This window comes from Elaeis guineensis, chromosome 10, assembly GCF_000442705.2.
Source record: "Elaeis guineensis isolate ETL-2024a chromosome 10, EG11, whole genome shotgun sequence".
Taxonomy (NCBI): Eukaryota; Viridiplantae; Streptophyta; class Magnoliopsida; order Arecales; family Arecaceae; genus Elaeis; species Elaeis guineensis.
The window spans coordinates 41,126,071-41,136,685 of record NC_026002.2 but is presented as its reverse complement, the minus strand read 5'-3'; the positions used below and the strand labels follow the sequence as shown (position 1 = coordinate 41,136,685).

The window sequence follows — 10,615 nt, the reverse complement described above, 5'->3', positions numbered from 1 at the left end:
AAATAATGATACCATATGATAATCACATGATATCATTTTATTAATAGAGATAAGCAGTAGAACCATATTAGAGTGTCTTGAAAGCTTGAAGGACTAGTTTGACATCTTTCAAAATTGAGAGGGCATAAGTGAAATTAGTCTAAAATTGAAAAGATATTCTTATAATTTATTCTACTTTATTTTAGGTTAGACAAAAATGGATGCTATAGATGTCTAATCAATTTTTTTTAAAAATAGAAATCTACATGAATATTTTCAAGAGGAAACTGATCAAGGCACACGAGATCTAATTTTAATATGAATTCACTTTGCCTTTTCTTGAGCCCAAATTGTAAGCCAACTTGGCCTAGAGCAAGGCACCAAGCTAAAGTATCATTAACTCTGATGGAAATCATTGTTTTCTTTTTTTTTTTCTTTACTATTTCTAAAATATAATATAAAAATATAATAAATTATATAAATAAAAAATCTTCAACAATGAAATTTATCTTATACATTAGAAAATAAAGTTTAATTATTACTAAACAAAAGCTCCTATTATTAGTACTGACAATACCTACCTCCATATGGTCAACCGAAAACTCTACATAAAATAAATTTTGATACAAAAACTCCTAGCATTAAACATCGACATCATTAATATTAGTCTCTTCTATAAAAGGACCATCTTGAGACTTAGTGTTATATATCCCATTTAATCCTCTCCTTCTCTTCGTTCTGAATTTTCTCTTCAAATCTTTTTCTTTATAATCATTTTTTTTAGATGCTAAAAAGATCTCCATCAACCTCCTTGATGATTGTATTCATAGACAGAACATCCGATCGTATCTTAGAATGGTTTTTTCAGATTTTTTTATATGAGAGATGGAAATACATCGTAAGACAATGTCCAACACGCTTTTGATTTGATCATTTTTATTTTTTTTTATTCTATAAATCATTTATAATTTTTAACAAAGCTTTATTAGTTTTATTTAATCTTTTAAATCATATCAGGAATTTTTAAACCCTATTCTAATAGTTGTTGTAATGTGAAGTAATGACCAATTGCAGAAAAAGATAAATTTTCAAATTGTTTGCCATCAAGTATTCACATGACATTTCAAGCTTACATAAGAATCAGGTATCCTACTAGATACTCATTCTAGAAGAAAGTTATAGGGGTTGCATGGACATGACATGGTGTACCCTTCTTTAGTTATCATGGTCCCTGTGCTTTCCATTTTTTCTCATTGCCATCAAAGCTTGATGCATGAACGGTGGTCCCAACAGAAGTCCTTGTAAATGGGTCACCCCAACAATTCCCCAATTACTAGGTCCCAACGTGGTTTGAATGATAAACAAGGCAAATGGGCGCTTGTTGCAGGTACACGCTCATAGAAATGGCGTTCTTCTCCTTTAACTAAATTAGATCTAGAGAATAAATCTGATGGCGAACCTACTGGAGTTGTGCCTGCAACTTCTTATCAAAACTGGCCATTCTATTTTCTTTAAGCAGACTAACTCTATAGGCCCGATACTTGGAGGACAAAAAATTTGCTCAAAAATCTTTTTTTTTTAGATAATTATTTTTTAAATAATATTTAGATATGAAAATAATTTATTTATGCTCTTTTATACATGAAAAATTGATTGAAAAATCTATTACTTATGCTCTTTTATATTACTATTTTTTCAAATAAATTGATCAGGAATATCCATATTTCCCTTAATAACATTGTTGGGCCAAATTTGGTCCATTTGATAATATGTCCAATCTTTAAAGATGTGGCAGATATGTGACATTATAACATGAACAACCTAGGATGTATGCTCCATGCAACAATAATATCATTAGCAGATGACTGACCACATAATGTCGGGTATTTGACCAAGTTTGAATCATTGACTTTCAGCCGATCTCATCTCATTGCTGTCTCAATTCTCTACTAGCTATGCTACAGTCCTTACGAACTATGCTCTAATTCAAAAATTATAGAAAGCTATTGGCATGCAGACAATGATAAGTTGGCATTCGGTTATAACAACAGCACCTGCCATCCGAATGTGGATAGCAAGCCCCGTAATCAATTACTAACAATCATAACTGACATGCTGATACCTACCAATAGCCTACTACTCCGATCAGAAAGGCTGCTACCGCTTAATAAATTTTTCTATAAAAATAAAGGAAGGGGGAAGAAGGAGGGATTCTCTGCACACTCTTAACACACTCATTATCTTTTTTTACTATTCTTTCTCTTCGTCACTTTTTGATTTAAGCATTGGAGGATCCCCATCAGAGAACCCACCATCTCACTACAAGAAAATATGAATTTCCCGACATTTTTTTGCCGACGCTTTCGGAAAGCGTCGGCAGGTTGCGCTGACCTGCCGACGCTTTTAAAAAGCGTCGTTTCTTAACGACGCTTTTAAGCGTCGTAATTTTGAAACTGTCAACGCCGACGCTTTTAGAAAAAGCGTCGTTAAATAAGGATCTTTAACGACGCTTTTTAGCATCGTTAGGTTCGTTTAACACCCCGACCTTTCGTGCCCTAATCCATCTACTGCCGCCCCTTTCCACCCGACCCCATATCCGCCGACCCCATCTCCGCCGCCAGCAGCGCAGCCGCCGTCCCCCTTTTCCTGTCGCCGACGATCGCCGGCGCCGACTTCTCCTCTCGTTTTTTCCTCACCGCTGCTCGATCCCGTCTACGATCGTTCGATCCCGTCTCCGATCCCTCTAAGGCTGTCCTTTCTGCTTCTCGAGCTCTTCCTCTTGCTGGCACCGGTGCTTTCTCATCTCTCCGAGGTTTGATCTCTTCTTCCCTTCGATTTTTTTCTCTCTCATGTCTAGTCTCACCCCTTGACCGGAACCCTAACCCTAATTTACTTGTTTCTTGGTCGGCTGTCATCACTACCCGAAGGTCTCCAACAACGACTCCCCGGCCTTCAGCGTCTGAGAATTGAGGTACTTTTCTGCATTACCTCTCCCATGCCTACTTTTCCATGAACTGGTAGTGATTGACGAGTTTGGATTAATTTTACCGGTGATGAAGCTTGTGTGGTTGAATGTATCCTTTGGCTGAAGATTTGTATGATTGCTTTGATGGATTTTGGTTTGGCTTTGTATCCTTTGGGCCCCCTGTATCGTGTTGCTTTTATGTATTAGGCTTTATGCATCCATTACCGTAAGTTTGGCCGACTGTATTATGATGGATTTCTTCTTTGATGTGGTTTGAAGAATCTGATGTTGAGTGCGCCTGTAGAGGAAGTTTTCTGATAAATGCTGTGTTTGAGGAAACAAGGAAGAGAGTTTTCTGATAAATGCTTTGTTGAGGAAACAACGAAGACAGTGCACACACAAAAAAAAAAAAAAAAAAATTGTTATGTCTACCATGAGACTGTAGAAATGTTTGATTAACACCATTTTATTTCTCTTGTCCAAATGGATTATGATTATGAACAACATAAGCAAATGAAGGACAGGATGCCAATTTTCATCAAGGGAAAACAAAAAGGTCACAAAAATAATTAACTATTCTAGGTGTATTTTCATGCTTAGAATTTATATACAAAAAACTTGATGCATGAGTAGGTCCAAGTCACATTCAGTTCCCATCATCTCGTTGGCTGCTATCGTCAGAAAGAACCCTAGGCTCTGCCTCCGTTAGATTTTCTGCTTCTCTATTAATGTCATCATTTCCATTGTCATACACTTGGGAACTTACCACATGACCACTTAAATCCTTGTGTTTTAAATTGCCTGTTATAAAGAAGATGGTTAGACACAAGGTAAGATTCAGTGTACATGACCACCTATTCTGATGCTGAGTCGATAATATGGAAGGACTGTGATGAGCATGAACACACACCAACAAAAATGCTTAAATGTGTCATATGAGGAGATAGGATGATAGTGGAAATGAAACAGAAAGTGCCTATGTCCATATGATTATGAACCTACCCATCCAAAAACTGCACCCACTTGAGGTATTGTGTAACAAAGCCTTGACATGGAACACAAAGCGCTCCAAAGACCTCTTAGTAGCAGGAACATTGCGTGTGACCATTGTCCGTTTTGACCCCTTAGCGAAATAATGATATCCCAGTGAAGACGGAGAGATACTGATCTGTCAAAGACAGCTAGTTGCATAAATAAAATCATACCTTGGCCTCAGAACACAAGGTCTGTATAATTCTTGTTGCCTTTTGAAGCTCTCTGACCTGCAACACATTATTAAGGCGAGAAAAGAGTATGATATGAAGATGATTTGACATTGTCAACTAGTGGGAAGCAAGATGCATCTTACCGTTTGAATTATAATGTCATTGTGTTCTTGGAAATGGTCATGTAAGAAGTCAAATGCTGGAGAAATATTCATCATTCAGTGTCCTACCATCAATCATTTGAAAACTGTTAGGATTTGGATTGTACTTTAAGAAATATATCAACAAACTTGCCTCCATACTTGACTGCCATAGCATGCACAGCTACCTGCATTCCACAGCATAGTAGATAGACAGTATTTTTTGCACAACATTTCTTTTATTATTTGTAAAGAAGTTATCTGAAAACTATACATTCTTTCACAGGTGACAAAAATATAGATAGAACCTTCTGATGCGTGCTCTCAAATTTTATTAATTAATTAATTGCTTCCGTAGCGTAGAAAATTGATCTATCATGTTATGATAATAATTTCTATGCAAATGCACAGACAATGAACCTGGTATATTGTCCCTAGTATTTTCAGGTACTAGAAAAATTGCATTCCATAGAAACGTAGACCCGTCTTTTGATTAATGTACATATTCTATTGTATCCGTACATTTATTTATTTTTGTACGGATAAAAGAATTATGTACATTGATCAATTGATTGTCCAGTATGGACAGTTTGGAAAATGTGAGTAATTCTATAGGTCATTACCATAATCAAATGGTATGCTGAGGGTTCGGAAAAAATTTCGGATGGTATTTTCCTTTGTTCTTCCTATACGGAAGAACTAAGGGAAAATGCTGCGAAATTTTTTTCGACTCTTGTTGCATATCATTTGATTTTTGTAATTGACCTATAGAATTAATGCATTTTCTGAATGGGATAGGACCTTCTTTACCTATTAGTTGATGATAGCAAGCATTTACTATGTAAACTTTATGTAGTTGTTATTTTTTTGAATTTTATGAAATGACTGATATTTTTTACTCATTGCATTAATATAGATTGTATAATTTTTTTTTATTTTTAGATAAATTGCAAGTTCGGTCAGTTTTATCCTACAATGGACAAAAGTTGGATAAATAAACCAAGGAATAGTAAATAATATTTAGATGGAGTTCATGACTTCATTAAATTTGGTATGGAGAAAAGTAGTTTGAATGGAAAGATTTTATGTCCATGTCGGAAATGTGTAAATAGTTCTTCTTTAGATCCACAAAATGTTGAAGAACATTTGGTATGGAATGGTTTTTTAAGAGGTTATACCGACTGGATTTTTCATGGAGAATCTATGTTGCCATCATCATGTAACCAACCCCTGACTCATTGCGGATCCACTAGCCTAGAAGATAATTCTGCAAGAGATGATGATATAAGGGGTTTGATCACAGATGCTTTTGGATTTGATGTTCAAAATTTAGGAGAATCCAGTAGTATACAAGAAACAGTTGGGATTTTGATGGATGTACGCATACGGAACGTATGCATGTTGAGGAGCCCATACATACATCTAATGATGAGACAGCTCGTTATCACACCTTAATGAAAGATGCAGACGAAGAATTATATCCGGGTTGTACAAAATTTTCTAAGATTTCTTTTCTTGTTCATTTATTTCATATCAAATATTTGAATGGATGGTCTGGAAAGAGTTTTACCATGCTGCTCAAGTTATTAAAGGATGCATTTTCAGAAAGCACTCGTTTACCACCATCGTATTATGAAGCTAAGAAAGTAGTAAAGGAATTGGATCTTGGATACGAAAAGATTCATAGTTGTCCGAAAGATTGTATGTTATATCGGGGTGAAAACGCTAATCAAGAGTCATGCAATGTATGTGGATCTTCAAGATGGATAACACAAAAAGAAGATCGAGATGATGTACTGAATGAATTGGATGCAACGCGGAGTAAAAAGAAACCGGCCAAGGTATTGCGTTACTTTCCTCTTATACCTAGATTGAAAAGGATTTATGCATCATCAAAAACAGCTTCATCAATGAGATGGCATCATGAAGGACGTACAAAGGATGGAATGTTGAGACATCCAGCAGATAGTCTTCAATGGAAAGCATTTGATGATAGACATCCTGATTTTGCCTCTGATGTTCGCAGTGTTAGGTTTGGCTTAGCTTCTGATGGCTTCAATCCATTTCGGACCCTGAGTTCTACCTACAGCACTTGGCCAGTCGTTTTGATACCTTACAATTTGCCACCGTGGATGTGCATGAAACAATCATCACTTATCTTGTCAATGGTTATTCCAGGAGATAAGGGTCCAGGCAATGATATTGATATTTTTCTACAGCCTTTGATAGAGGAATTGAAACAGTTGTGGGAGGGTGTTGATGCATTTGATGCTTCCAACGGCCAAACATTTAAACTACGGGCAGCATTGTTATGGACTATTAATGATTTTCAGCATATGCCAATTTATCTGGCTGGAGTACAAAGGGACGGGTCGCATGTCCTTGTTGTGGAGATTCAACACATTCAATTTGGTTAAAACATGGAGGTAAATTTTGTTACATGGGACATCGTCGATGGTTGGAAGCAAATCATCCGTTTCGATTTCAGAAAGATTTGTTTGATGGTACTATAGAATTGGGATGTGCCCCTATTCCACCTTCTAGAACTGATGTTCATAGACAAATGGATGGCATGAATTACAGCTATGGTAAGCACTCAAAGTCCTCTAAAAAAAGAGGAAGGGATGATGTTGAACGCTCAGTGCACGAAGGGTTACCAGAGGAAGTCAGTATCAGTACTATAGATGCAGAGTTGTTTCAAGATCCAGACAATTATTTCGAGGATGAAAATGAGGAAGACACACAGATAGCATCTACACAACAGCCAAGTAAATATTTATGAAAAAACGAAGTATCTTTTTTGACTTACCTTATTGGAAACATAATCTTATTCGGCACAATCTTGATGTCATGCATATAGAGAAGAATGTTTGCGATAATTTACTTGGAACATTTTTAAACCTTGATGGAAAGAGCAAAGATAACATGAAGGCACGTCTTGATTTAAAAGAAATGGGTATCCGACAGGAACTTCATCCTAAAATGCTTGCTAATGATAGAATTTATGTGCCTCCTGTATGTTACACAATGTCTGCTCGAGAAAAGGATAATTTTTTGGGAGTTTTGAAAAGTATCAAAGTACCCGATGGATATGCATCGAATATTTCACGATGTGTGCATCTAAAGGATCGAAAACTTTCAAATCTTAAAAGTCATGATGGTCACATATTGATGCAAGATATTTTTCCAATAGCTTTAAGATCGTCATTGCCGAAACAAGTTGTTACAATTGTACTTCGATTATCGTCATTCTTTAAGGCATTATGTTCCAAAGTTATTGATCCTCGGGAACTTGATCAGTTAGAATCGGATATTGCAATTACACTTTGCCAGATGGAAAAGATTTTTCCTCCTGGATTTTTTACTATTATGGTACATCTGTTCGTTCACCTAGCTTCAGAAGTTAAAGTTGGTGGACCGGTACATTATAGATGGATGTATCCTATTGAGAGGTATTATTACAAACCTTAAATCTTTTGATAATTTTATTAGAAACAACAGCATACTGATATTTTAATAAATATTTAATTCTTGAAGGTATCTTGTGCGTCTTAAAGATTATGTGCGAAATAGAGCCTATCCCGAAGGCTCGATTGCTGAAGCATATATTGCGGATGAATGTTTGACATTTTGTTCAAGATATCTTCAAGGTGTAGAGACTATTTTTAGTCGACCTCAACGGCATAATGACTTTGTGGAGAATGCAGAACTGTATAAGTTCTTAACTGCTGGAAAATTCTTGAGAAGAGGTGAAGGTATTGTACTTGATCAAAAATCCTTAGCACAAGCACATCGTTATGTGTTACTTCATAGTGACATAATATCTGACCATCGCAGGTTAGTATATTTAAGGAATGACATCAAAATTTAAATTTTATATTAGATATAATGTTCTAAATGATATATTTATATTTTATGCAGTGAATTTTTAATTTATCAGAGACGAGCCAATCATAACATTCGTCCTAATGCAAGGATTGAACAGCGATGGTTGGTCGAGTTATTCCCTATGTGGCTTTCGAATCAGGTGTGATTTATATTTAATTATTGGATATATTAATTTTTGATACATATTTAATATCAGATAACTCAACTGCACTTCGTCATATCATTTTTTGTTAGGTATCAAAGATGATGGAGACAAATAATTCAGATGAACTAATAGCTCTTGCTCGAGGACCTAACAAGATTGTGAATAGATATAATAGTTTCATAATTAATGGCTTTAAATTTCATACTAGAGAACGGAAAAATTTAGAAAAATACAGAATAGCGGTGTTATGGTGGAAGCGGATGGAAAATCCTATTATGGTGCACTTAAAGATATCTATGAGTTGGATTATTATGGAAAATTTAAAGTAGTACTGTTTAGATGTGATTGGATAGACATAAACTCACCAAGGGGTTTGAAACAAGATGCAAATGGATTTACACTTGTAAATTTTTCAAGGTTGATACACACTGGTGTGTTATTGAAGGATGACCCATTCATTTTTTCATCTCAAGCTCGTCAAGTATTTTATGTACAAGACGCAAAAGATAAAGATTGGTTTACTGTCATCAAAACAAAACCTAGAGACTTATATGATATGGGAAACCAAGTGGAGGATGATGACGATGACACTTATACACAATGTATGCCCTACAATTTTGTGCCAGCTGATGATTTAATGATACGACGACGTTGCTTAGAACAGAATTCGAAGAAAACACTACTGCTTGATTGTTACTGGTAATAATTATTTATGATGTATATATTTTGCATTAATTATTGTGTTATTTTACTCCATATATTAACTGATTCTACCTTTTATTTATATAAATGCTAGGTGACATCATGCGTCGCAGGGGACGATATGCTGGTGTGCAGTTCCAGTTTTCACAGACAGAGGCCGGTACGTCTTCTTCAGCACAGCAGCCTGAGGCCAGTTCAGCTACACAGCATTCTGAGCCCTGTCCTTCATCATCAGCACAGCACGATCCTCCTGTTCATCAGCCAGATGATGAGATACACGTGCAGGGTATATATTGTCTTTCATGTTATTTTTTTTATTTCATTTTATATATATTTATGATATAGTTACTTTTATGTACTTTTTGCAGACGGATCCGGGAGAGTACGCCCCAGACGCGGATCCACAGTAGTACGAGATGTGTGGCAGATGCGTGAGGGCGAGAGGATTGTTGTGGAGTGCAATCAGCTAGGTCAGCCAATTAAGAAAGCTGCCTGCTTATTGACTTCATTTTTGGGGACTGTTGCTCGGAGGCCTCAGCTATGTCCGTTGGGCTATGCAAAATGGAATGACATGCTTCCAACGTACAAAGTTGAGCTCCTCCGAGTTATAGAGGTAATGAATTGATGTTCATACTGTATATTAATTGTTAATTATTTATATAATTTATTTCATTTCACTTTTTTTTTTATAGAGCAAGTTTGTTCTCCCTCCATCCACTCATGATTTTGTAATGAAGTCTCTCAACCGCAAATGGAAAGAATATAGAGCACAATTGAAGAAGGACTATATGAGACAGGGTATGACAGAGGAGGAGGTTGCTAGGAATTATCCTCCTGATGTACCCCCTCATCAGTGGATGGAGTTGGTTCATTATTGGTTCTCCGAGAGGGCACAGGTATATTATCTGTTTATTATCTTTTTTTCCTAAATATTTTATAAAAATATTGATTTTTATTATATATTGTATATATAACAAGTTCTTTACTTTATTTTACAGACTTATTCTGCTATTGGTAGAGCTGCACGAGCAGCTCAGTCTGTTCCTCATACATCGGGGTCGAAGAGTTATGCACGACTTCGACAGGAGTTTGTATGTTCCTTAAACTTTCATAATTAACTTTTAATTTTTATGTTCAAATATTTATATAACTAATATCATTATGTATCGTGGACCATGTCTGTATCATGATACTCATATATTTTTTTAAATTATCATAACTGTTTGCTTAAAATTGAAATTATTTGTGTAGGAGGATGAGCATGGGAGGGAACCCGGACAAGTGGAGTTTTACCGGATGACTCATACTCATCAGGATGGTACTTTTGTTCGAGATGAGTCGAGAGATTTATATGTACGGCATTATTAATATTATATTTTTTGCAATGATTTATATTTAATTCTGTTAGCTATTAATGTATAACTATTGTTTTCAAAAAAAATACAAGAGAGGGCTACAGCTCTCGTTGCGGAGTGTGACGATGAGTCCGCAGCATCTACGCAGCAGAGCCGTATCGAGGCCGAGGTATTCACAGAGTTGATGGGACCAGAGCGCTACGGCCGAGTGAGGGGTTATGGAGTAGGAGTCACCC

General features: G+C 36.0%; 2 protein-coding genes across 2 annotated transcripts in view; one reads left to right on the top strand and one right to left on the bottom strand.

The window, feature by feature from the left end:
* Positions 1-3,510: 3,510 nt before the first annotated feature.
* Positions 3,511-4,387, bottom strand: LOC140852040 (uncharacterized). Its single transcript, XM_073244728.1, has 4 exons — positions 4,293-4,387; positions 4,150-4,206; positions 3,947-4,067; positions 3,511-3,745 (listed from the first exon to the last, which is right to left on the bottom strand). The coding sequence occupies exons 1-4, from the start codon at positions 4,365-4,367 to the stop codon at positions 3,591-3,593; spliced, it is 408 nt and encodes a 135-aa protein (XP_073100829.1). The 5' UTR covers positions 4,368-4,387; the 3' UTR covers positions 3,511-3,590.
* A 4,735-nt stretch (positions 4,388-9,122) lies between these two features.
* LOC140852217 (uncharacterized) overlaps positions 9,123-10,615 on the top strand; it is a 12,778-nt gene continuing 11,285 nt past the window's right edge. The window contains exons 1-4 of the mRNA XM_073245189.1: positions 9,123-9,310; positions 9,393-9,637; positions 9,717-9,920; positions 10,023-10,115. Of these exons, the coding sequence (XP_073101290.1) occupies positions 9,127-9,310; positions 9,393-9,637; positions 9,717-9,920; positions 10,023-10,115 (726 nt within the window). The 5' untranslated portion in view covers positions 9,123-9,126. The remainder of the gene's footprint in view (positions 9,311-9,392; positions 9,638-9,716; positions 9,921-10,022; positions 10,116-10,615) is intronic.

Excerpts from the sequence above, each read along its gene's own strand:
- LOC140852040 (XM_073244728.1), bottom strand. The coding sequence starts at position 4,367 with ATGATGAATATTTCTCCAGCATTTGACTTCTTACATGACCATTTCCAA. Across the intron at positions 4,068-4,149 it reads CCTTGTGTTCTGAGGCCAAG|GGGTCAAAACGGACAATGGT; the intron begins GTATGATTTTAT and ends TATTTCGCTAAG. Across the intron at positions 3,746-3,946 it reads TGGGTGCAGTTTTTGGATGG|GCAATTTAAAACACAAGGAT; the intron begins GTAGGTTCATAA and ends TCTTTATAACAG.